This window comes from Centrocercus urophasianus, unplaced genomic scaffold, assembly GCF_019232065.1.
Source record: "Centrocercus urophasianus isolate 14NV4802_14NV808 unplaced genomic scaffold, USGS_Curo_1.0 seq_2, whole genome shotgun sequence".
Classification (NCBI taxonomy): domain Eukaryota; kingdom Metazoa; phylum Chordata; class Aves; order Galliformes; family Phasianidae; genus Centrocercus; species Centrocercus urophasianus.
In genome coordinates, this window is record NW_024884755.1 from 9008073 (window position 1) to 9035570 (window position 27498).

At 38.8% G+C, this 27498-nt stretch overlaps 1 protein-coding gene across 1 annotated transcript; it reads left to right on the top strand.

The window, feature by feature from the left end:
• The first annotated feature begins 301 nt into the window (after positions 1–301).
• DYNC1LI2 (dynein cytoplasmic 1 light intermediate chain 2) lies at positions 302–27284 on the top strand. The gene is made up of 13 exons (XM_042821290.1): positions 302–454; positions 1195–1268; positions 1682–1798; positions 7560–7790; positions 13358–13524; positions 13849–13942; positions 14356–14491; positions 15088–15199; positions 15966–16025; positions 16767–16808; positions 17236–17353; positions 18157–18273; positions 23478–27284. The coding sequence occupies exons 1-13, from the start codon at positions 360–362 to the stop codon at positions 23582–23584; spliced, it is 1470 nt and encodes a 489-aa protein (XP_042677224.1). The 5' UTR covers positions 302–359; the 3' UTR covers positions 23585–27284.
• The last annotated feature ends 214 nt before the right edge of the window (positions 27285–27498 follow it).

Below are 27498 nucleotides of genomic sequence, written 5' to 3' on the forward strand. Positions count from 1 at the left end.
CCCCTTAAGTCTGATGAGTCGCGTTCTGGAACACGCTGCTTCCGTGCCGCACAGCGGGCGGAGCGGAGTTGCGCCGTGTCCGCCGCCACCAGGGGGCGCCGCAGCGTCCGCCCCGCTCGCAGAACGGCACCGCCCAGAGCGGGGGGCGCTGCCGGGGCTGCCCGGGCGCCGCCTGATCGGAACGCGGCGCGGCTGAGAGCGGCTGACGGCCGCCGGGGGCGGGGCGCGGCGGGGCGGCGGCGAACGGCTGCGGGGCCGGGAGCGCGGCGGGGTGGCCGCGCGGGCGAGCCGGGGAGAGGGAGGAGCGGGGTCCTCGGCGGGCCCGGGTGAGGTCACTCTTTGTGGCGGCGGTTGGCAAGATGGCGCCGGTGCCGGTGGAGAAGAAGCTGCTGGGGCCAGACGGGCCCGGCGGCGCCGATCTCCCCAGCGAGGAGGAAGAAGGGCAGAACCTGTGGTGAGCGGCCGGGCCGGGGGGACGCGCCTTCCGGGCCCGCGGGCCGAGCTGCGCCGCGCTGCTGGGCGTCCCGCTCTGTCACGGTGGGGCAGCCTGCCTCGCGGGGCCGCCTTCGCTCCACCTGCAGCCGGGGGCTGGCGCGGGCCTCTTCGGGCCCGGGTCGAGCGAGTACCCCGCTCCGATGCGGCAGGGCCGTGAGGCGGCCGCGCTCGGGCCCGGCGGGCGGGGTGCGGCAGGGAGCAGCGGCAGGGCTGGGGCCGCGTCGCTGTGGCGGCGGCGTGCGGGGCCGGAGCGGCTCTTACCGCGCGGGGACCGCAGGGATGGGGTCTGGGAGGCTGCGGTGCTTGTTCTTAGGCGCTTATCTCTTGAAAACAGCGGTAACGGAAGAAAAATGTGTGAGCGAAATACGGTAATGGATTGTGGGAAGAGTTAGTCATCAATTGGAAAGTAATGCATTGCAGTGACGTGACTGCTGCTAGGGGAGAAAAACTTCACTGCCTGTGCTCTAGGGATTGTAAATCTGTCCCTGCAAAAAGGTGGCTTATTTCTGGAAACGCTGGAAAGAGAAATGAACTCAAATTCTTACCTGTTTCATACCTGGTTTGTGAACAGGGTGAGTGTACCCCAGCCCGTGTGGGCTGTGGAACTCAGGGTGCTGTCAGGGAGTGTTGTGTTTCTGGGCTGTGTGTAGGAGCTGTGTGTCCCTGCTGATGGCCTGACCGCACCTTCTGCCTTTCCAGGTCATCGATACTGAGCGAGGTTTCCACCCGGTCGAGATCTAAACTGCCCTCTGGCAAAAATATTCTTGTTTTTGGTAAGTAGCAGATGCAGGAACGCGGCCCGTCTGCTTTCTGTAGAGGCAAAGCACGTTGAGAACAATGATGTGAACACACTGACGCATCTGTTGGATAAAATTAGCTCCTGTAAAGTGATCTGTGGTGTTCTTTTCTCCAGGCTGGCAGTTTTACTTTCTTTTTGGCTTATGCTGTTAACTTATAATGTGTAATTAGATAAATGGGGGATAGTGATAGACAGTGGAGTGCTTCTTTCTTATTTCTGTGGTATAAAGCATTGGATTCAGCTGGCATACTTGGAAGAAAACCCAGCAGGTTTTTCCCATAATCAATAAATACACAAGAAGACTTTTCGTTTCCAGTTGTGTTTTGAAATTCCATTCAAGTTAATTCTGAAACTGTCTTTTTCTTTCCTGTAAAAACTTACTGGCAGGTGATGATGGCTCAGGTAAAACCACGCTTATGGCTAAAATACAGGGAGCAGAATATGGCAAAAAGGGAAGAGGACTGGAATACTTATATCTAAATATTCACGATGAAGACAGAGATGGTAAGGTCATCTTATATGTAATCTGTTTATGTAATTAAGTACCTGACGTTTTTATGTAACTCTGGCTTCAACTTTGGGTTACACCCAAGTAGCTGGTTCCAATGTTGTTGTGTACGTTCTGTAAGGTATATTGATTTCTTAAGTGAAGGGCATTTTATGTTCAGATTTGATCTATTTCTTGCCTGTTTTATAGCTTCACCTGTGAATGAGGTAGAAGTGTGCTTGACCTATTGGTGTAGCTCAGGATTCAATTAATTTCAAGATAAATAAGTCTGCTGGTGTTGAGTTACAAGGAGATTATTTTCATTTAGTAGGACTGCCTTACAACTACAGAAAGGTGGTGGTGATACATCATCAAAATTTTATTTGGATATCAGATAAAAATTTAATATGAATTTTGGGATTTAAGGTTTTCTTGATTTCTTGAGCGGTGTGTGGAATTTTGATGAACTGTAGCTGAGCCATCTTGTTGGAGTTGAATAAGTAAAGAACAGAACATGAAGTCAGAATTAGTGTTTCTCAAATTGCGGGTTTTCTCACTTGTCCCTTTTTGTTGCTTTTGGTGATGACGATGTTCAGAAAAGCAAGAGACTGGTCTAATGGTGAGAATATCACTAATCTCATTTCGTCTATTTTGCTGAATGTTAGAGACAGGAAGAGGTGAAGAGTGAGCTCGTTGTTCTTGCTCCTAAATCTGCCTGTGTCGTTCGGGCAAACTACTGAACCTCTTTGTGCTAGTTTTCCTCCCCCAAGACTGGAATGGTGGTTTTCCTGTATATGACCTTCTGAGTTTAAAATGGGAAGAAGGAAGCAGTGATGGGGGTTTAACTATGTTTCTGAAAAAAAGATGAACTGGGAAGATCCTGTCGTGGCATTTTGGAAATGGAAATGTACTGAAAGGTTTGCATGAGTTATTAAGTACTGTATGCATCTGGTTGTTATGGAGATTGGTCCTGTGCTCATGTGGTGATAAACTGCCTTTAGATAGTAGATTCGGCGCAGCTCGTGTATGAGCGCACTGCCTGTGTCATCAGTGGGTGCCTGATCTTACAGTTCCTAAAAATGTTCTGTGGTGTAAGTTTCAGCATTGAGGCCGTTCCTTACTGCTTGAGGTTCTTCATGTATGTGCTTCTTCACTGTGTGTCATCGTGTTCAGTACTGTGTAAATAGATCAGAGTGAAGAAACCCTAGGGCTGTTAAGATGCTGTGTGATATGGAGCTTAGGGCAGCTACAAAGGAGATGGTATTATAAGCAGATGTAACATGACATAAGTTAGATGTGATGTTCTTAGTGGTGCTGTTAAGCTTCAAGTATGTCCCTACTCTGGAAGTATTTGTGGGCTATTCCTGAAAGTGATAAGTATTTGTGGTGGTTAGGAGAGGCTTGTTGTAAGAGCTCTGGCAGTGTGTAGCAGGAGAAAATCAGACCTTTTTGACTAGCTGACTCAGCTGGATAATTCAGGTCTTCGTGCATCCCTTCAGTAGATGTGATAGGATCTAATAATATCTGCATCTTTCCTTTTTGTCTTGTTAGCGTCATCAGCAAGCTAAATAAATAGCAAAGTGGGTCAGGACCTCCTGACAGACGAAGTTAACGCTCTGATTTCTCCAGTACATGTTCTGTTTTGTTTTTTTAACTCTTCACATGCTTTAGGTGTGTACGTATTTGGATACAGTTTTGGGAACTAAACCTTTGCAGCTGTCCCACAGTTCTTGGAAGCCATGAAGAAACGAGATAGGTGGTCAGAAGCTAACTGCTGTATATTCATTTTTGAGCATATCTGCTTTTTACTGTATTCTGGTCTACTTGAGACCAGCAAACAACATGGATTTATTTGCAGAGGTGTCAGGTCAACACTGATAACTGAACCTCTGCGTCAGGGTGAAGAAGGTCTTGTCAGCTTCTTTCTCAAGTGCTGGGAGATGACTTTTCCCTTTTTTTGCTTTTTGGAAGAGTTTATTATTTCCATGAAGAATATTTTCATCATTGTGCCGAGTCATTATCCACTTCCCACCTCGCTTTGCAAATCTTAAGGAAATCTTCTGTATTGCTTCTTGTTTCCATCTCCTGCTCCCTTTCCTGTCTTACTTCTTAAAGGATTTTTGTATCTGACTCCTCTTCTGTTTGAAGGAGAGTCGCTTTGCTTCATGTTGGGTGACCCTGGGTGCATGATTTAGTTTACTGTTGTCTGTTCACTTTAAGAAAAGTTACACAGATGCATATAAATTTTTTTGAGCACCTCAGTGCTTAATATAGGTGCCCACTGACTTGTTTTCATTGGCAGTGGTGGATACCTAGCTTGGGTGTCAAAAATGCATGTCGCCCCTGCTTCAGTTCTGTTCCATCAGGCATTAGATGGTTGCTGTAACACATGCTGCTTTGATCTTTAGGCCTCAGGATAGCTTAGAGTTTCAGTACTGGACCTCTTCTACCTGAAAAATCTCCTCCTTAGGGTACTATCCCAAATTCTGCCTAGGCTAAGACATTTGTTCCTGTAGAGACTCAGGGACACCCAACCAGCAGTACTGAGAGAGAGAGAGGGAGGGAGAGAGAGAGAGAGAGAGAGAGTTCTCCTAAGATGCAGTATCCTTTGAGCATATGGCTTCTATGTATATGGCCCCTCAGTTCATCTGGATGAAAGTACTTACAGCACTAGCTGTGCAGTTGTCTCAGAATATTTATTGGCCTTTGGGCTCAGGCCCTAGAATCCTCTGTTAGTGGCATTTCCCAGGGATGTAAGTTAGAATTCTTTGCCTTTGTGTTGAGTAGGTGTCTTTGTGTCTCTGCTGTTTGCAAAGTCTGTTTGCTTTTGAGAGCTGTCTTAACTGGTAGGGTGTAGATGGGGGGGGATCTGCATAATTTTATTACAGGATTTATTTCTGGAGCAACTTTCAGACTCTCATAGGATGATAGATCACAGTTAAAGAGAGGGTGTGCAGCAGGTCAGTGAAATAAACTACGTCAGCTGTTCAGGTGGCTGGCTTCGTAGCAATGCCCATATGGGTTAGCAGGCAATTATAAATACCGTAGAGATCTTTCAGTTGGTCTTCATATTACCTCTGCAATACAGTTGTCTCTGGCTGTGCAAAACATGCAGGTGAGATACAGTCATTCATACTTGTAAGAAAATCAAGTAGTCTTTTTTTTTGCCTCAGGTTTGGACTGGCCTCAGTCATATCATGTACATATTCCAGTTGAACTGGTTATTCCAGCGTGAGCCAAGGGCTGCTGGTTTCTAATGGGAGTTTTTTTGTCGACATCTTTAAGCTAGTTCTATTGAAAGTGATTTTCTCCTGTTTTCTTCCACATATGGCTTGGATAATTACCATTGATACATTTTGAATAAAGGAAATGTTATTGCACTTCACAGAATCAAACTTCTGAAGTAAAATTGATTAAAGGTGGAAAACCCTTTTTGGAGCTTAAGGATAAACTATTGACAGGATTTGGAGATGTAGTCTTAGCAGTGATTGTAATAGTCTTTAGTTAGCAACACCTGTTACTGCAGCAGGATCTGGTAATTATTTGCTCTGTGTTGGCATCTTGTGTCGTAGCCATGATGAAAGGTCCAGTTAACATTCACATCGTATGACTAATAGGAGCTTGATGTGGTGCTGACAAAGTTGAATTTGCCTTCTAGTCCTTGCCAAACTGTCAACAAGCAGTGCTGTAGCTTTCGGTGTGTTTTATATTTGTAGCAGTTGAAAATCCCAAACTATACCTGATGGTTGTCTTTTTACTATAAGAAGGGAGGAAAACCTTTCACTTTTTATTTTCATATGGTGTTATATTTAAAAAAAAAAAGAAGAAAAGGCAAGCAAACAATGGTGCAATTACGTTACATTAATGTGAGAGTTGGGCTTCTGGTCTTCTTGGCAGGTTGATTTCATTTGAGTGACAGTTCCACTGTGCGTTCTAGATTCAGTATGCATTCTAGATGTTAAGTACAAACTAAAACCTTAAGTAAGACAAAGGTGTTTAGTAAACAAAATATTTCCAACCTTTATTGTTATTGGCTTAAAAAAGCGGCAGCAAATCAGGGAATTAAGTTGTTCATTGAATTTTGTTACCTGCTGGGATGTGGAAGTCCTTTTTGTGATTGAAGCAGTCACCACAGGAGAAACTGTTGAAATGTAAATGAGAGTTGTAACTTTTTATAGCTTATAGGCAGACTTTAGTTTTCTAAAAGTTAGTAGTGAGTATGGGGAGGTGGGAAGGGACAAATAATTGATGAATGATGTATTTCTTAAATATGCAAGAATTGTTTTAACTGCTCACTGCAAAAGATAGTTCTGAAGTGCCCAATTGGCAGAAAGATCTTTAATTAATTGGGAAGCATAACTGTCGGCCTTTGTGATGACTGATGATTGAATGCCCTGTGATACCTAGCAGTACCTAAATAGGAGGATAACAGAGATGCAGAAGAAAGGCTGCCTGTGTACAGCATCTTGATGTACTCTGTCTGTAATTTGGACTGTTCTGTGATGTTATTCGAGACCTAATTAGCAAGAGATACATGCATATCTCTGCGCTCTTTTCTCCTTCCAATTTCTTCAGTCAAATTTTTGCCTTTTTCTAGAGCCAACGTTTTTTGATCCTGATGTTTTTTTTTTTCTTGAAGTTCTGACAGCCACAGAGACTGGATTTATTTTGTGCAGCTGAAAGATTTGGAACACATGTCAAGGAAACACAGGGACAACGGCTCATAAAACTCGGTAGCAGTTTTAAAAATCTGTGCTCTGCAGAGATTGGCCTGCAGACTGAGTGCATGTATTTCATAATTCATCTCTCATCTGTAATGCTTGTGGAGACCCACTGTTCCCTCTGGACATCTGGAATAGAATGGAGAACACTTTGAAAGAGATACTACAAAGAGTCTCCTAAATACAACAAGGAGACTTGTGTCTTTTCCACTGGAAGCTTCTGAGGATTATGTAATTTGGTTAGACTTGGTTGTCCAGAGTGTCTGATGCATCCCTCCTGGATGATGCAGCATTTTCAGTTTCTTCTGTTCTTGGCAAAGTTCATGCTTGCTGCCTGTCCCAGGGGATTATTTCCCCTTGCATTTCAACAAAAATTGTTTGATCACTATCCAGGTGCTATGGGGAGAAACACAAAAACTAAAATACCAAGTCTTTTGTCCTGTACTAATTCTATGAAGACACTGTAAATGGAAGCCAGTATTAAGTCACTGTGAATTAAGGGCTGATAGCTTTAAAGTTTGGTAGGTTTTATATTTATCCTGTGTTTGGCTCCTCCTACTCCTGTGCTAGAGACCTAAGCTGCTTACTGTTTGTATCTTGTTTGCAGCTTAGTTCTGTTGTGAGATCTCTTGGGTTTGTTAAAGCAGTGTCTGAGGGACACTTAAGGCTTTCTGACCGAATACAGCTGTGCCCACTCTCTTTGGAACTTGGCATTACACGTGTTAGATGGGCGCTTGGTTTACTCGACATATACTTACCTCAAATTGAGAAAGGCCATCTGATGTCTAAAAGCTGTTGTGTCATCTGCCAATAATAAAAGCCAAGGAACTGAAATTACATGTTAAACAAGAAGATTCTGAATCAAGGACAGTCCTGTTTAAATGGAGGCATCTATCAATTAACGTAGGCACTTGTGCACCTGTGAGAAATGACAGGATCTGCTGGTAGCTGGGCTCTGCTCTTTCCTTTGACACTGAAGAAGTCCTCTGTTGGCTCCTATGCTAGCAAAGCAGCAGGCTGACATCCTTTGAGCTACAACTATGCTTTTTCTTTTCAGATCATACGCGCTGTAATGTTTGGATTCTGGATGGAGACTTATACAATAAAGGCCTGCTGAAGTTTGCCGTTTCTGCAGAATCCCTGCAAGACACCATTGTGGTCTTTGTTGCGGATATGTCTAGACCTTGGACTGTTATGGAGTCTTTACAGAAATGGGCCAGTGTCTTGCAAGAACATATTGATAAGCTGAAAATTCCTCCGGAAGAAATGAGAGACATGGAACAGAAATGTAAGTCTTTGTGCATCCCTACATAATTGCTTTTTTTTTTTTAACCTGTCTCTTGCCACTTTCTTTGGTAATGATTAATATCTTCTGGCTAGTGTGTTGAGAATGCATTGAGTAACGATTGCTTTGAAGTTATGAACATAACAGTAGACTGTTAGGCTTTAAAAGAAGTCTTGCAGTTTTGTTGTGCTAGCAAAATTTCAGGTGAATTGTCTAAATTCCTTGCAATCATGAGATTTTGATAATTTTTTTTTTTAAAGCATTTCTTAAAAAAACATGGAATCATGTTTTTAAACACAGTGTCAGAATTCAGTAGCAAAGTGAGCTGTCTGCTTTCCTGTGGGTATCCAAAGCAGGTTCCATTTCCTACTATGTATGTTCCCAATATATTTCTTTGCCCTTGCTTTTCATGAGCCTCAGACCATGGTCCTGGTACGTCTCACTGTGGCTGTTCTTGCCGTGTGACTTTAGGAATGTTGTATAAATTTAGTTTCTTGCCTGGCATAACTGTGGCAGGAATGAATCTGGCGCAGGCAAGCAGTCGCTGCTGCAGTACTGCTTCCTGCAGCTTCTTTTCTTCTGAAATAATTTGGAGAGTTCTTACAGACTTCTTTTCTGTATTCAAATTGAATTACTCCAAAAATAAATTCCTTCGGTGGAAAAGATCTTAGCAACATGCTCCTTTGCAGCTCAAGTACAGATGGATACTGATCCTGGGTGGGCGCTGCTTTCTGTTGGTGGTTTGTTTTTTGCAGGACTGGTTGCTGTGTTTACACCTTGGCAGATTTGGTCTCGTAGCTTCCTCAAGTTCACTTCAGGGAGCAGTGTAATCTGTTTGGCATGTGGGCATTCAGATGTATTTCTATAGCTGATATCCTTTCTGAATGTTAAATACTGCTTTCCCAAAAGGCCTGTGCCTACACCATACTGGTTCAAGTATATTATATTATATTATATTAGTATATTATATATATTAAATAAAAAACAATAAGGGAAAAAGCATTATTTTTGAGGAGTAGTGGATGGAAAAGCAGTTTGATTTCAAAATACTGCCTTTAATCTGATTTGCATTTTTGGAAGTGCACCAAATTTTATAAAATAATTTTATAAAATTTTATAAAATAAAGATGGAGTTCTTTGTGCTTCTGAAGCTGACTTTTGAATAGGAAAGTGTGTTCAGCCTTCGCTGAGTGTGCACTGTGTGGAGGATTCAGTTACAGTCACAGCTTCAGCACAGCCCTTGGGGAACTGAGAAGCCGTTCCAGGAGTAGTGCCATGGACAGTTACAAAGGGAGTACCTTCAAAATTCCTGGTGTGTCTTGGTTTTTGATAGAGGGAAAGGAAAATGCGCAAGCTGCCTGTTTGACACGCTTGTAGGGCTCTGCTGCCATCGTGTGGGTGAGCGCTGAACTTCAGTCTGTTACAGACATGCAGGTAAAACGGGGCCTTCGTCTCGGCTGCAGAGCATCCCTCCTGCTGCTTCTCTCAGTCGCTGTGTAGGATAGTTGTCTGCTCTCATACGTGACTTTTAAGTTTCTGTAGGCTGTCCCTAAGGCTAAATTACTACTTAAAACTTTGGCTGCTGTAACGGCCAAGTATGCCCAAGAAATGGATGCTATGGTTCTGGCCATATTTTGCAGCATAACTTCTTTGAATATAAAAAGCATGTGTGCCTGAAGTGTGTTTTGTGACTGTGGTCCCCCAAAAGGCCATGCCTGCAAAGTTCTCCGTGCTGAAGTTCTGTACTGCCTCCTGAGATAAGCTGCTGCTCAGAAAGTGGAGAACTCCATGCAGCAATAGCAATTATGAAAAAAAAATGGGATGATAAAGCATGTATGTAAAGCAGGCAATCAAAACATAGAACAGGTGCAGAGCTGTTAAATTCATGCTAGTAAAAGCCCCTCTGCAGCATTCTGCCTCATGGAGATACGTGTTTCCTGATTTCAGCTCTTATAACCATGTGCCCTTCTGCTTGCTTCTAGACTTAAGGTGGGGCACATGGATAAAGCTTTCAGTGGCAGCTCTGGTTCTTGTTGGCTCTGGGGAAATGTTTTCTAGTATCCATCTAAACTGTTGCTAGGTTATTATTTCTCTATTACTCAGATCTTTCTGGTAGTTTCTGGAAAACAATGTTGTTAGCTCACCATTTTTGAATGGAATTGAATTTTGGACTGCCTGCCTTTGCTTTCAAGGTTTTTGTGGCCTTTCTCCACCCTGCCTTTGGTGTTTGCTGTTTGAGATACAGACTCCAGGCTCTGCTGGGTGGATAATGCCAGGCTCCATCTGGCACATAGGAGACTTTCCCTTTGTGTTCAAGAGCTTCTATGATGGGAGGCAGGATGCACCTAAGGAAGCAAGAGGCTGCCTTGAAAAAACCTGAAATATTCAGACTGTACCAAGAATGTAATTTTGTCTGTGCTCAGTCCTCTTACTGAGCTGCTCTTGCTCGCTCTGGATTCAAATAAACCTTCAGTTCATGTGTTTTAACTTCATATTTAAATAGTGATTTATCAGAATTAGTACAGTCAGTTCAGAGAAAGTCTGAATTATGTCTCCATACTTAATAATGCAAAAGAAAAAAAAAAAAACAAACAGAAATCAGGAAGTGCAGAAATGCAGTATGCTTGTAAAATGGCTGTTATGTTATGGAGCATTTAGAGCTGAATACATGAAAGACAGTAACATACCAGAAAATTAAGTCGTGTCCCTGTTGAAGCTGAAGTGGTTGTATGTTCTCTGCCTTTTCTGCATCAAACATACAGCTGTAAGAATTTGTAAAGCAAAAGAAACATACTTTTTCTGGACATCTCTTCAGCAGTTTCTTACTCAGACCAACATTTATGACCACACTGCACAAAAAAAGCCAAATGCTGCCTGAGTTATTGGTGAAGTGGAGTAGAGTGGTAGCAGGGCTCTGAATCCTTTTTGGTATTTTTCTTGTTCTGCTACTCAGTGCTTCTGTGTTCTGTGCACTCACTGAAGCTGGTGTGTTTTGTCTGTAAAATCTGCTAGTTGCTTTTTAGGTGCTGCTTCCCATCAGTTGCTTCTGTGCTAGGAGCAGTGCCTGCCCTTACAGGTAACTTCCAGTGATTCTTTGTAAATAATCAGCAGTATAAGAGCAGAATTGTTCAATTAATTGGAAACTTGAATTTGCTTACTGTGTCAAATGCAAAAATACCCTTATAATCCATTAAATACAAATAAAGATCTTATCTGAATGAGCCACAGGTTTGATAGACAAATGAGCACACTGTAGTGGATGCTTGATTTTTTCGTTTTTATTTTTTAATTGCATATTATCATCTGGTGATAGTTTTCAAGTCTGCTAGACAACTCACTGTACTCTCATCCTTACTGGTACATAGCAGCAGTCATTTTTCTGCCTTTTATTGAATGTGCACTTGCTTCAATTTATTTCTATAAGAAAAAATGTTTTTTCACGGATCATTAAAACAAAAAATGATGAATTAATGGCTGTACCTTACATAATGTCATTCCTTAATGTGGTGTGTATGGCAGAGAACATATTAATAGCTTGCTTTAAGGAGGAGAGGAAATGCAGGCTCCTGTAAGCTGTTTGATGGAAGATGAACTGCAGGTCCAATAGATGTCTGAGAGCAGAGATCAAGTGGGAAAGCAGTGGATGAGCGTGAAGTTGCTGTCTGACGAAGGAACACCTGAACAGAAATGGGCCTGCACTTGTAGCAGTTGTTGACAAGAGCTGTTTGTTGCACTTGTGATGCAGGTTTACTCCCACTGAAGTTCTGCATGGAACGTGGGGCTGAAGGGGAGTCCTGACAAAACTGCTGCAGCACCCACCACTCCCTGGTGTTTAAATGGCTTGAGGCATGCTCAAAGCAGGTGCTTCTGTGCTCAAGATCCAATTGTCCGAGTTTCTCAGTACAGCTTTCAGCTGCTTTTATCCGTAATCACCAATTCAGCAATACCTTTGCTAACTGAAACCGTGTCTTGAAGCAATTCTCAGTGCTGGCCCTGGGTTAATAGCAGGCTGTGTGCAGGACTGACAGTGGACAGCAGCAGTGGCTTGTGCAGTTCCATCTGTGGTGAAGGTTTCCTCCCTGGCACCAGATCAGCCAGGGTGGGATGCAGCTCTCTGTGTGCAGGGTACAATGGAATTTCCGTCTCCAGCTGCTGAATGTGAGGCAGTACTGACAGAGGGCATCTCCCTGAAAACATTTTGGTTTCTTCTCCACCAGAAGGCACTGCCTTGCCAGGTTTAAAAGTCACTGGATTTTTTTTTATTAATAAAAAAAAAAGAAATTCCTTGGTTCTTGTGAGATTCTGAACTGATGACTGAAAGTCTGTAGTAATCCATGTTTATGTATTTATTTTTATAACTTTGTATTTATATTTTATAACAAGAGCTTAGAGCTCTTTCATGAGAATGACACACATTTGTTTGTGACGAACACTGCCATTTGTGCAGCTTTGGGCAGAATTGTTTTTCTGACTTGTCCTTTCTTCCACATCTCATTCTGCCACAGAAGTATTTCCTATTTAGAAAAGGTACAGTGACTTCATTTTGCAGGCTTTGTATTGCAGACGTTGCTGAGTTTTTACCACTTCCTAAACCTCAGAAGTATCAGATGGCCCTGTCACGTGGCTGCATGTACTGAACAACAGGCTCTTTGTGAATGTGTTGGCGGCTCAGCCTTGTGGAAAAGCTTTCCTTACTGTATGGTCTGCTCTCACCGTGGATCTGAGGACTTTGAGTGTAATAAGGATGCCTTCATGGGAGCACGTGGTGGAGCTGTGGGGTGGTTGGCCTGGCGTGGACAGTGGGCTGTGGCACACAAGAGCTGCCACCCAGCTTGGTGAAGGAATGTGTGGGTCCCACTTTGCTTCCCGAATGGTGCTAATACTATTTTTAGATGCTTCAGTGTTTGATAGTGCTCAGTGTATCAGTGGAACACTCAGCACTGCCATAAGATGGAAGGACAGAACACATCTCGCTTTCTCCAGGCTGTGCTGTAATTTTGCAGAATGTGGTTGAGTCTCTTTTGCTAACGTTTAGATGTCCTTGAGTCTGTATTTATGCAGTGTATGTTTTATGTTTCTGGCATTTGGCTCCTGTAAGAGAAATTTAGAGTAACAGAAACTTAAATTATGGTCTATAAGGTTAGTAGTGTAAGAGCGGCTGTTTCAAAATAGTATTTTTTTTTTGTCCATTTACATTCTTACCATGTTTTTGTTGCAAGACCAGATAGAAATTGCACTGCTATGGACTAGGCTGTGAAACTAAATTTACGTTTTCTTTTGGCAGCTCCATTGTAATGAAATGAGTTGAACTGAGAAGTGTACATTTGTGTAACCAGTGTTGCTGGTTTGTAGTAACTACTGCTGTAAATTTTGGGAGAGTTGTGTTAGAAGAGGCAACAAGGCTTAAAGTTGCATTGTGTTCTGGTGGAATGCTCATTTTAAAGAAAAAGAAGAAAAAAAGGAGATTTCAAGTTAGCTATTGATAAAAATATTTTAGCTCACATTATTTCTGATCTAAAAAGAACAGCTAATTCCTTTGTTTTGTCTCACAAATATCTCTCTTTTCGTAGTTATAAAGGAATTTCAAGAGTATGTAGAACCTGAAGAAGGCTACCAAGGATCACCCCAGAGAAGGGGCCCTTCTTCAGGCCAAGAGGATGAAAGTGTTTCTTTGCCACTTGGAGAAAATGTGCTGACACACAACCTTGGTATTCCTGTGCTGGTAGTTTGTACAAAAGTGAGTTTCTAGTTCTGTTTGCTACTGTGGAAGCACCTAGTTACTTTACTGTTAGAATGTTGTGTTATACAGCCATGCACAGTTTATTTTGGATTAATAATAAAGATACTTATTTTGAAAGTAAGCTTAGTCATCAGTGTCAGTTTTTAATTTTGCAGAAGGGCAGTAACATGCTGATCACTTCATCTTTTGACGTAGTGGTGGCATTTCAAAACCAGAGACTCAGAGTAAACGTGGTGTTTGTAATACTAACGAAAGGGTAGAGATGTGCTGGGATTAAATGATTGATTTTTTTCTGATATTGTTTTTCTCCTATTCTTCCAGTGTGATGCAGTGAGCGTACTAGAGAAGGAGCATGATTACAGAGAGGAGCACTTTGACTTCATTCAGTCACACATTCGTAGATTCTGCTTACAGTGTATCCTTTCCTGCTCTGAAGAGATTTTCTGAAATCTGGAAGCAAGAAAATAATGTTTTTGTTTTGAATTAGGCATAAAGTTAATCTGAGGAATTGCACTTTGAAGTAGTATTTAGCTGTTTATTACATAGCTTTTCTTGCTGTAAAGGTGTTTAAAAATGCATACAATGTGCAGCTTTTCAAAGTTAAGTGACTAGGAGGCACCTAACTTTGGTATGTCAGTAAAAGTATGATAAATCTTCTCTTGTTGTACTTCCTTTCTCTCCCCAAACACTGAGTAGTGATAGTTCTTGTCTAATTACTTTTTCAAACATGGATCCTAATAGGTATGTGACTGTTGCACTCCTGTTTTGAAATTACTAATATAATTTTAAAACTGTATCCTACGTATTTTTCCTTAAATAAGTAATCAGATGGAGCTGCCTTGATTTATACATCAGTTAAGGAGGAAAAGAACCTTGATCTGTTGTATAAGTACATTGTACATAAAACGTACGGTTTTCAGTTTACCACTCCTGCCTTAGTGGTAGAAAAGGATGCAGTTTTTATGTAAGTCAATTGTACAAAGCAATCTGGAAGCATATTGCTTCTATTAAATGCCACACATTATACAGACATAGATGAAAGACCTACATCAATTATTTTATTGTATTATAGTAAGTTGGAAATGGAATGTAAACTACGATAATAAATGTAAATACTTTAAGTATCTTTTTCCTTCTAATGGAAAGGATGTCGTATTGCAAAACTAGTCTTTGAAAGTAGTATTTAAAGAAATAAGTGAGACTCGAGTTATTGTCTTTTGTCATTTTTCGTATCTATGAAATACTTTCAGACATCTCTTCTAATTATATGTTCTCAGTCTTGTTTTTAAACAAAAATGACTCTAATGAAATCTTCTGACGAACTTCGGCACGTACCTGTTGTGCTTCCAGCAATTTGGAAGCATCTTTTAGAAGTGCCACTTTTGAAGTGTTTTGATTTTTGTTACTTTAGATAAAAGATACCTGGAGCATACTGGCTGGTTCTGAAAAGAGCAATATGTAAACTTGAATGGTTTGTGTCATTTTTTCGGAACAAGTGGTCTCTATATCTGTAATTTCTGTGGCTCAAAAGACAAACCTCTCCTTCAATTCTTTTCATAGACCTGCTGGTTGGGACAATGAAAAGAAAATTGCCATTTTACATGAAAACTTCACAACAGTGAAACCGGATGATACATATGAGGACTTCATTGCAAAACCTCCTGTACGAAAGGTAAGAAGAGGTAAACTCTTTTCCGTCTGATAAATAAGTACAGTTTGCTTGAATGGTTGCTAACAGCAGTGTTGAAAATCTTCAAGTCTAAATACTTTTTTTTGTATCCAAAAGCATAAACTGTCAGGTCTTTATTTTCCACTAATTTAAGATACTAAAACAAAGAAATCATTCACCCTAGTGAATCAAAGGCAGTCCAAAATCATCCATTTCATGTGAACCTTTTGGGAAGTGTAGTGCAAAAATGCCTTTTGTAAACTGAGTATGCTATTCTAAGAGTTCAACAGTTTCACAAGTGCTTTTGAGGCTATTATAAAAAAGAGACCTTGGTAAGGAAGAAAGTGTATTACTGACATTAGTGCTAACCCTTGTTGTGATTGCATCAGCTGTTAAAATTGATTCAGGATCAGTGTAATGTTTTTGGGAGCTGTGGGGTTGAAAGGTTTTACAGAGTAAGGTAATAAAATAGGTATTTGAAAGATGCTGATGAGATTGAAAACTGAACTTAAAAAGACAAATATGGCTACTTATCAGGAACTCTTTTTCTGAGGGGAATTTCCACCAGCTTGCTTCCTTGCTAGGTTACTTATTCACATAAAATGTTTTTTAATCACAACTTCTTCCATATTTCTTCTCTTTAATGTGTGAAAGAAGTTAAGTTATTTTAAGTAACAGTGCTAAACTTCTGTCTCCTTTTCTTTGCTATTGACCACCAAGCCAAAAAAAAAATTGAAATCAATTTCTATTTTTAATTTTTTTTCAACAGTTAGTCCATGATAAAGAGCTGGCAGCAGAAGATGAGCAAATATTTCTTACGAAACAGCAGGTAAGAAAACCAAAGCCTTACTTTGTAAGACTTCACTTTAAGCTCTCCATTATTATTTGCCTCCAGTTTTCCATTCCTCATTCACTTTACAAGATAATGACTTCTCAGCTTTGCAACTTCAAATGTAATTGTGAGCTAAGACTTGCATGTATTTGTATGCATAAGTAGGGAATATGGCCACTTGACTTGGTAAATTGAAAGGAAAATATGCTGAAAACAAAACCAAAAAAATCATTCTAAGGGAGAAGAATAAGATCATTTGAAATTTCACGACTTGCATAGGTCAATCTGTAGAAGTGTAAGTACCATTTTCTTACAGCTAGAGGCTTGAAAGCAAGAAAATAATGTTTTAAATTTGAATTAGGCATAAAGGTGTCAAATTTAGCCATGCTGTGTCTTATTCTCCTTTGTTTATAAGAGTTGCTCTGTTAGTTAAAAGAAAACAAGTAATAGTTTTCTGTGTAGTTGATTGTAAGTATCATAAAGATTACAGAGACTTGAGTGTTGGTGGTTCTGATTTGTGGTTCTGAAATGTGTTTGTGTAAGACAAAGGACTGAAGGAAATGTATTTGTTTTAGCTGTCTCCTAGTGGTGAAGTTTGGAAGTATATCAATACTGAAAGGAAGTCTATAAATAGCAGAAAAGTGAATGATTAAATAAACTAATAGTGAGCTTCACTGTATTTTATTCCTTTGTAGTTCCTGGAATGTATTTAACATTCTTAATATGCTGTTTTTGCAGTCATTCCTTGCCAAACAGCCAGCAACGCCTACAAGAGCATCAGTAAGTAGATCCAAGAGAAGAGTAGGAGGTGTTTTGTTTCTTTCTATGGAAAAGAGTGAGAGATTCTAAACTGTAGAGGTCCATGTTATAAACATGAAATAGATAATCTTCTCAAACTTCAGAAAATTACAAAATATTTGATAATATTTTAACATTACTAAGAAATGAATTCATTCTAACTAGCTGTGGAAACAGAAATATCTGATGGTTATTGAACTGAAAATTTCATACACTGATTCGTTCTTTCCCTTAGTGGAGGCACAGACCCAAAATAACCTGCGTTGACTTTATTTATTCCCTCTGATGTATAGAGTACATTGGCAGTATGAAAGTTTCTTTTTAATGTTGCATTTAGTTTATGTAATCAATTCATTCAATTTGTTCTCTGATCTGTGTGATACTGATTATTTTTTTTTCTTTTTTTAAGGAGTCTCCTGCAAGAGGACCTGCAGGATCCCCAAGAACTCAAGGCAGAGCCGGTCCTGCCAATGTACCTAGTGCCTCACCAATAACATCAGTTAAGAAACCAGATCCAAATATCAAAAGTATGAATTAGCATCTTACTATTTTTTATGTGTTGTTTCCCTTAGAAAAAAATGTTCCTAAAAAATAAAGATCTTGGAATTTATTCACTAGTAGTGTAGTGTCAGTTTAATAATACAAATCAATTTATGGCATCAATCCATTTTTTTTTGGTTTGATTTTGTCATGCATGTGACTTGCAGTTCTGTTACTGGCAAGCAGTTAGAAAGAGTTGAAATACATTAATTTTTTACATTGTTTAAGTACATTTTCTATGCATTGATTGGATTATTAGAATGCAGACTGGTTTAAAGTTCACATTTTTATACTTTTCAGCCTGGAGAAGAGAAGGAAGTGAGGTGACCGGATAGCGGCCTTTCAGTACCTAAAGGGGAGCTACAGGAAAGAAGGGGAGAGACTCTTTAGCAGGGTCTGTGGTGATAAAATAAGGGGAAATGGTTTTGAGCTAAGGGAAGGTAGGTAGGTTTAGGTTATGTATAAGGGAAAAATCTTTTACAGTGAGGTTAGTGAGGCACTGCAACAAGTTACCTAGTGATGTGATTGATAACCTGTCCCTGGAGACTTTCAGGGTAGGGCTGCATAAAGCCCTGGGCAGCCTGATCGACCTGTGGTGTACATTGCAGGGGAGTTGGAGTAGATGGCCTTCAGAAGTCCCTTCTAACTCTATGACTGTGTTCTATATTTGAGGTTTATTTCCTTGGTTTGTAAATGTTATCTCTGTATGGGAAAAAATAAATTCACTGGTAGTAACTATTGTATAAATATATAAATATGCTTTTTGTTTGTGTGTGTGTGTTTTGTTCAGATAATGCTGCAAGTGAAGGTGTCTTGGCTAGTTTCTTTAACAGTCTCTTGAGCAAAAAGACTGGCTCTCCTGGGAGTCCTGGTGCTGGAGGAGTGCAAAGTACAGCCAAGAAATCAGGTATTGGAGTTGTTACTGCATGTTTGAAATATTTTATTTGACCTGTGTTGGCCTAAATGCTTGTATCTTTTAAGCTGATGAGTGAAGTGGCAGATCTTGACAGATGACGCAATGCCGAAATGTGCACATGAAGCTCTCTTAAAGTACTACTGCAACTTCGTGACTCAGGGCTTCTATTAAACTTGTTATAACTCAGTTCTCTGAGTGAAATGTAAATAACATTTGATTCTGTGTCCAGAAGGTGCTAATCTTTTACATTAGAGTTCCTTGTCTTCTTGACACTTAACTACTGTACTGCTTAACAGAAGAGCATTTCATTGGGTTTAGAATGTTCCAGTTGAACTATTGAAATCTTTACATCATTCAAATTTAAATGAATTATATATTTCAACAGCTTGAAGTTATCTCATAATTATTTTACTATTTTATTATGATTCAACACATCAAGTGGATTTGTTCTGTGTATATGCCTATGACTGCATTGTATGAGATATTTACTAGTAAACAATTACAGTATTTTAGATGAAAATAAACAGAACAAATAGAATAGTATCTACAAAATTAAGCATTATCAAGTGCATGGTTGTTCCAGCCAATCTTAGAAATTCACTTCTTTGCTGATTGCTTTACTGTGCATTTTCAGTATTGGCATTCCTGTCACACTGTACACTCAAGAGCCTTCCAGAGTTATTTCACTGCTGAATTATTGCTAGATACTCTACTTCTAATCCTAGAAGCGATTTCATGTGTAATTTCATGATTAAACCCACAGTTTCTGATAATGCTTAGAAGAGAGTGTAAGACCCGAATGTTCTGAACTGGAGTTGAAAAAGAGGTTTGATGCCAGACAGTGATGATATAGCAATTGAAAGAACAAGAGGGAATAGTTGGAGCATGTGTACTGGAACTGGAAACTATTTCTAGAGAATTAAAATAAAGTGTGTATATTCAGTCATTTATTTGCTTATTGGGAAGACTTTTACATGACACTTTATAAACTGTAATCTCCAGAATGGCTAGAATTTGATTCAGTATTGAATAATACTTGAGTCAGTATTTTGTGGGTCTGATTTTTTTTTTTTGCTTTTTTTTTTTTCTCCAACATTTGCTATGAATTCTGCAGATCTCCTAATTAGATCTCCTTATTGAATTTATTTATTATTTAAGTAAAAATAAATGGGCTTTTGTATTATATATTTGCATTTCATTTTCATTATAGAATTTTATCTACATTAAAAATATTAAATTCTGCCCCAAAATAGAGTGCCTTCTCCCATTAATCACTGCTCCATCCAGTTCACTGTTGTGTGATTACTTACTGCAACGTCAGCTTATCTGTTTTTATAGAAATAAGACTAGAAATAATTTTTAGAGGCTATTTCATCCCTTTTCTTTATCAAAGTAGAATCAGTTTTGGAGCCCCTGAGTGATACTTGAAAAACAGCAACCAACAACAAAAACTAAATGAAAACCAACCGAACAAAAAACCTCTGAGATAGATGCAGTGTCATCTCTCTGGGAAGTCTGTTCCAGAACTTAACTTCTTAGTTATTTTTTTTCTAACATACAGTCAGTATATCACTATTCCAGTACTATTCATCTTTTTCTGGAGAGATGGAGGGTATCCTGTCTTTCTTCAGAGCAGTCTTCTGCATATTGGAATACTACTGGCCATTTTCCTGTGATTTTTGTCCAAACTGCAGAAGTAACACTTGTCAGCCAGCCTTTCCTCATAGGGTGTATCTATGGCTCTAATAATTCTGACTGTTATGCTATGTACTTTTGACTGTTTAGATGACCTTTTTCTTTTGCTGCTGAGATGTGAATGCACTACTTCAGACAAGGCTTTGTCGGCCTTAACAAGAAATTAATTAATCTGCATTACCATCACAGCATGACTCATGCCAGGGTTGTGTTTTTTTGGCTGTATGATATTGGTCAACCTTTGTTAGAGCAATACAGACGGTTTAATACAATTTCCGCATCCTAATAGGATGTTTTCTAGGCTTGATTAAATTGCCTGAATATTTACAAAGGCAGTATTTTATTTCTTTTGCTTTCTGTTTTTTGACAATTTATATAAATAACTTTTTTACATCTAATTCTCTTGTTCAAAATCCTTTGTAGTTTCTTTGAGAATGCTAGCCTGCATATCTGGGAATGGTTGGACAGTGTAGGTTGTTGTTCTTGAATACTGACTAGTAGTATGGATAATTAATGGGTAATTTTATAAATTACAGTTCTTTTTTTTTTTTTTTTTTTTTTTTTTTTTTCTAAATAGAGACTGTTTTTTCTAGTTTATATGAAGGTTTATATGAGATGTGATATCGACCGCTTCTCCCTTCTCCACAGGACCTGTTATCCTATCATAGAAAGAAATTTGGTTGGCTTGACACACCTTATTGGTAACAGATCCATGCTATCATACTGCTAGGCTGTTCATAAACATCTAAACCATCACTGCATTTTATGGACAAATAGTAGAGTAAAAACTAACTAGTTTTTAATGAGCTTTACTCTTTCCTCTTTCAGTCTTCTAGAACATCATGTGCCTTCAGGAGTTCTCAGAGATGACTAATGGCTAGTTTTAGTTGTTGTTTTTTGGTCAGCATTAACTTCTAATTTAAGTAGATTATTTCTCTCATGAAACATCTAGAGACAGCAGTCACACATCCTTTCTTAACTCTTTGTTTTATTAGACTAAATTAGATGAGTTCTCTTCTAGCCTTCTGATAAAAGCTGAGCTCTATTTTCTCTGCTAGTTTTTTCTTCATTACTTGCCATCATCGGCTTATCTTTTCTTGAACATGAGTGATTAGAATTGTGTGCAGCACTCCAGATACGTCTCATTGTAGTGCCTGCAGCAGCATTTGTCTTTCTTTGGTGGAAGTCCCTCTCCTGAGGGATCACAAGATTGCAGTTGGCTTTTCTTGGCTGCATCAAGTTGGTAGCTCACACTCGTCCCCTCACTTTTGGAACAGAACTGTCGGCTTTCAGTCACAAGAGAATATGCCTGTTCCTTGTCAGATGATGTTCTCACATCTTATGCTCAACCAATATATGGTTAAACTTTCCTGAGAAGGTAAGAAGGACTCTTAACACTGATGTCTGAAAAGCTCTTGTTGAGTTTATAAAGGCAGCTGTTTAGTTGTTCTTTTGTGGAAGAGTTGAGGAGAGTATCTTAAAATGTTTTAAAATGAATTAAGGCAGCCTCGTACTAAAATAATATTTGTAAGGATTATAAGTATCTAATTAAACTATTTTAAGAGCCCTAAGTTTTCAGAAGGTTGCCACTAAAAGTATTTGTCTTTTTAAGAGATTGCCTGTTTCTCCCGCCGTTGTAAATATCCTGTGGTTGAAATTGAGATATTGTTATAGGTTGAGAGAGACATTATGGATTTCAAATAATGATCAGCCTGATCAATTGGTTTGCCCCACATCTTATTTGAGAGAATACTCTGATCTGGGTAGAAATCCATCTTACTCGTTTCTATGCTGTGCAGTTTTTCACCCACTCTGTTTGCTTTGACATTGCTGGACTATCTTTTTCCAGTTGTAGATCTTGACTCTTCAAAAAGCTTCAAATGATGGATTCTGTGATGAACATCTTATTTCCTTATGTATCTACAGATACAAAAGATTTATTTCATTTCTGTTCACAAGATACTTTCACTTTGAAAGGTTTGACTTCACTCTTCCAGATGAAGAGCTGGAGTTCCCAGCTCTCATTTTACACTTAATTGGCTAAGGCCGCTACCATTCTTGGTGATATTCTTGTAGGGAAACTGAAAGCAAATATCAGTTTAGTTTACAATGGAGGGGTATTTTAAATTTTCTTAATAAGAACTCTTTTGTTTCTTTTCATTTGAAAGGTGGTCATCTGTGACAGTGGTAATGGGGAGTGTATAAAACTATGTATCGCTCAATAGTTTGGCAGTGTTTTTCACAAGTGATGTGAGGCAGTGGCAGGAGACAACTGTAATGACACAGTGCATTTCTTATATATAAAAAAAGCCATGGTTGATGTTTAGACCTACTTTTGCTCAAGTGGTTAGAATTTATTTAAATCAGAGTGCCCTTATTCTACCAGGGAAGTTTTTTGTATTGTAATTTGTGAATTTATTACATTTTTTAATAAAAATTGTTTAAATATTGATGGTTTGAATAGATGCTTTTAAGAATACTGTGGCTTATGATCAGCATTTAAATCTAAAACCAATGCAGTGATTAAAAGTAGCCTTTTAACTTAGTCTTTGTACTTTGGAAAAAAACACTTAAATCTTCAACAGTCAAATCTTGCCTTCCTAATGTTTTCAGCATGTACCCTGGAAAAAATCCACCTAATATTTCACACACATTTGAACTGGAAAACAGATGCTTGTTAAATTCTTTGGCTGTGTAAGGAAGCAGTACATGGTTATATAATCTATTTTTTTGTCTAAAAGTATAGGTTTTTAATCTTAAATGCTTGTACGCTGTGGGCTTTAGAATATATTGTTCCAATTTTAATGATTAATTCATCTGTGGGTTTATAATTTTCAGAATGAGGGAATTAAACTGTAGTTTAGTGGGAGAATTGTTAAAAAGTTTTGAGTCTAATATAAAAATGTATGATATGCTGTTCCATGAAATACTTCAGTGTGTCTGTTTTCAATTGAAGAAGTCCTCTGTAATGATGGCTCTGAGATATGAAATGAGTACGCAGTTCGTGTTCCCCTTTTTAAGGGAAGCACTGTCTGCGGACATGAAAGAGTTAGTTGTTTAATATTGAAATGCATCAGGAATAAGTGCGACCAAACACATGTGATTTTTCTAGCAGGTGTCCTACGTACTTGGGAGAGCTTGTGGTTGAAATCTTTGTTGAAAAGACTCCTTGCTATATGTACTAATAATAGAATTGTGTACAGTTAATTTTTCTAGAAAATTCTAAGTGTGATTGTTTTTAAGATTCTTGTTGCTTTGGTGTATGTTGCAGATATTTTCATGCTTTGTATCTTGGTTTTGGTTGAATCAAATCTTGTACTGGTCTTTATGTAGATGTTACCTTGTATTTAGTCAGGCCCAATGTTGTTGGGTAGGTGGTGAAATAAGAAGCAATTAAATAATATACTGACATAAAAAATGATCCTATGAATGCATGTACTCATCAGTTAAAATATTTTCTGGAAGGTAGGTTGCTTTAACCTTGTTCTTTTTCTTTTTAGGACAAAAAACAGTTTTGACAAATGTTCAAGAAGAATTGGATAGGATGACTCGCAAGCCAGACTCTATGGTAACAACAAGCTCTCCTCCGACAGAGAATGAAGCTTGATAGCGCTTAAAAATGCATAAATAAATGACCAAATAACTATGTATATTGATCTGATAAGACCAGGAATTTTCTGCTATGGCAGATGCTATCAGTTTTTTTGGGGGCAGGGGAAATGAGCTTACTATGTCATTGCCTTGTCCCAGTAAAAAGTGCACATTCAGGAAGTTTGCATATAAAATCCCTCTGTATAAGATAACCATTTAGAGTTTATATAGGGCAATTCTTTTGGTTTTCGAGGTAAGCAGGTGCAGCTGCATTTCCTGTTGTGAAGAGCACAGAGAAGCAAGATGCAGAATTATTATTAAAATACTACTTATGACTGCACATAAGGCAAGAAAGAAACGGAATCCTCTATCAGAATTATTGGAATTGGCTACTCGTATGTTTACAAATGAGTTAAATACTTGGAAAGGTGGTGGTGATGTAACAGAACATTAATTAGGTTGAAAGAAGCCTAGGTAGGAGATGGAGCCCTAAAAGGGAAGCAGATTTGAATCAGTAAGAAACAAGAATGTTGGATTGACTGGAGAGGAGCAATGTTGTCAAATCCTGTGTTATGCATAGGGTAAATAATCCCTGTTTTAAAAAAGACTACTTTATATTGGAGAATTCCAGGCCAAACACTAAGCATCATGGGAATTTATTCTTGTTATAAATCTTGTTTTAGTTTAGAAGAAAAGAAATGTCTAAGAGTGTGGATGCCCTTTCTGGTGTAGCTGACAAAGGGAGAAACTTAAACTTGTTTAGATCCAAGTGCCTGGCACAGCGTGTGATGTGTCTTTAGAAGGTGCTTGAATTTATTGTGCACTGTAGTACAAACAGTCACTGTTTGGTTTTATTTTAAAATGCGTAGTTTGGCAATTTGTATTTAATTTTAAGTCCTGTTTTCTGATAGCTTCTGCCTTTTTTTATGCCAAGAGGCTAGCCTATGAAGAATGGTCGGTGACGTATCATTTTCCCATAATGAAATGTGCTACAGAACACTCAGTATTTTTTTCTTACTTTTTGTAACTAAATATTTGCTACCAAGCTAAAACTGTTTCCTGCCTTATACCTGTGGAAGTTTGTAAAAAGCTTTCAAGGCCCTGTTTCCAACCACATCTGCTGCAGGTGCAGCCAACTCCCGTTCTGAAGGTAACCTAAAAAGTACGAATGTGTACATGATGAACATAGTCAATAACTTGTTTTGTATTTTTTTTTTAATGTAGCATTTCATTTGGAAAGATGGGTTGTTGTCCCCGTTGCTGTGACGGAGCTCTGCCCATGGTCACAGAAAACCATCCTTCTGTAAAAACAAAACTGCTATGGTTACTGAAATGGCACTTTTGATTTTATATATGGTATGCTTGTTTTACATGTACACACTACCCTAAATTAAAAAATGCCAAGCATATTCTGTGCTCTTAATGCTGAAGGGAAAAACCACAATTTGAGTTACGCAGAGTTTACTTTCTGTTGTTATAAACTTGTACTAAATCCGATGTCTGGATATAACTTCCCTAATATATACTGTTACTTAAATATACAGAATTAGGTTGACCACTAACACAGTACTGGATGTTAACTTCAAATCCTATGTAACATCAAGAGGCTGTTCTTCACGTAAGTCTGTCTAAACATTATCTAGGAAGCTAAGAGTATTTACTTGCCTCTTTGACAACCATTAACGTGAGCATGTTATTTGTGCCAGTTTTGTTAAGAATGTGGGTTTTTTTAACTTTTTAAAATAAAGGGTATGACCTAAAGTTACACAGTTGTCTAGATAATGGACTAAGACTGTGGATGGCTGATGGGAATGTGGATGTACTTCCTGGTGTAATGGGTGCCAGTTGCAAGTTGCCACACCAGAAGTAATTACACTCTGTCCTTCTGACACAGAGAATTGAGACTGAAACATCAAAGGCATTACAAGAAAATTGGAAAAGTGTGTGATTGTAATGGGATAGAGTTTGAAAACCTCAGTCCAAAATTGTGTTTTTGCCATCTAACCTGATAAGCACTTTCCCTAGCAATACAGCTGAAACTTACAATTGAAGTACTTCCCAGTTTTATAAAAGTGTTAAATATACTAAAATTTATCAAAACTGATAACTGTAACTTAATAGCTTTGCGAAAAGATGCTTCTGACAAAAGAGAAACAGATTTCCAGTTTCTAATTGCAAGTGAATGCTCCTAGTTTATCAGAAGAGTTGTAAGTAATGTAGCATCCTGTGGCTGCCGAAGTCTGCCAGCTTTGGTGAGCTGCACAGTTCTTCTGGTGTCTTCAAGCATTGGAACCAAAGGCCAATTGCAAACAGCCTTCACATTTTCAAGCGAAACTTCATTTTATTTGCAGATACACTTGTACGGTAGACTGTTTAACCTGTTATATGACTGTATTTATATGCATTACGGTGACTGCATCTACTATTCGTGTTTAAGAAAACAAAAAAAGAAATTGTTCAACTTGAAGCAAATATAAAAGTTTAAAGATTGGCCCTCCATAAAAATGCTGTGGTTATGCTGCTTGATTTTAAGTTTGCACTTTTTTTATTGGCATTTAAAAAAAACTGTTTAAACTGAATTTCGTATTTTATTTAATTTAACTGCATTGAAAGTGACTGCTCTGTACATCATGAACTTAACAATATACATGCTGTAAATGAAAGTTCACTGTCCTGTATACTAAGGGTGTTTTTTGTTTGTTTTTTTGGGGGGAGGGAAGGAAGGTAGAGCAGGGTGGGTGGCGGTTGTTTATTTTGTTTGTTTTTTTCCAACTTATAATTAGGACTGCAAATGTATGAGACAAACCTTAGACCAGCTGTATGGCTTTAACCAAGTGCAGTATGCAGTCATGTGGGATCTTGCTTTCTAGTGCTGGCAAAATAAGGACATCTTTAATTACTGGCTTCAATAAACACGAATCCAGACTGCTCTATGCTGTGATTTTTTAAAAAAATTTTTCATTTTCATTTTTAAGATCACCCTTCTAGAGCTGTTTCTGTGGGAGCAGAACATCAGTGAGTTCAGTGAACAGGAGAGTTAAGTCGGCTCATACTTGTGTACAGGGTGGAAAGCTAGCCACTTGGATGGTGTAAGTAATGGACTGCTAATAACAGAACTAAGTTTTTTTTCCCCTTTGGTAAGTGCAACAAGTTTTTCTTAGTAAGCATAGAAAGAACAGGCCAATTTAAGTAGAATTTTTCTGTTTCCTTGTTACTTGAGCTGGATGCCTTTCTGTTCTCCTACATAGCCTGGAATTCTACTTCATTAATGTTTGTGACTAATTTCTGTTACAGAAGCCAACTGAGCTTTTGATTGCTAAAATACATAGTTTGTGTAGAAGTGAAGCTTTATGAAGCCATGAAGCAATTATTCTGTGGAGTTACCATAATGCTTCTTCTTTGAATGAGTTCATTAATATACAGTAAAGTATTCCTTTTGGTTCATTTAAAATGCAAAACGTTCAAGGTGGGATTTAGAAAATAATTTTTGAATATATGATGAGAAATATATTTAGAGGGGAACTAAATGAAAGTTTCATCTTCAGATGTATTGAAGCTGGAAATGGCTTTATTCATAAAGACCATAATAGTGGATAGAAATGAAGGAACGCCCCTGTAACTCTTGTGTGTACTTCACTGTTACTTGTCAGTAGGGTTGTTTGTGGGTTGTTAGTGACTTTCTTTTTTTCTCTTTTTTTTTTTTTTTTTTTTTTAAAGGCAAATACCTCAATAAAACAAACAGACATGAGGTAGCATGGTTTTTATTACACTGTGAAAAACATCTTGCTGGAGGCTCGAAGCTACTTGCTCAAAGTAAATCTTCCCCTGACTCTGCTGTTCCAGAAGGTGGCATTAAGCCTTCTGGCTTTTCAGCCATGGCAGGCTTTTGTTAGCATATGAAGTTCTCAGATAAGAAACTTTGCATGAATA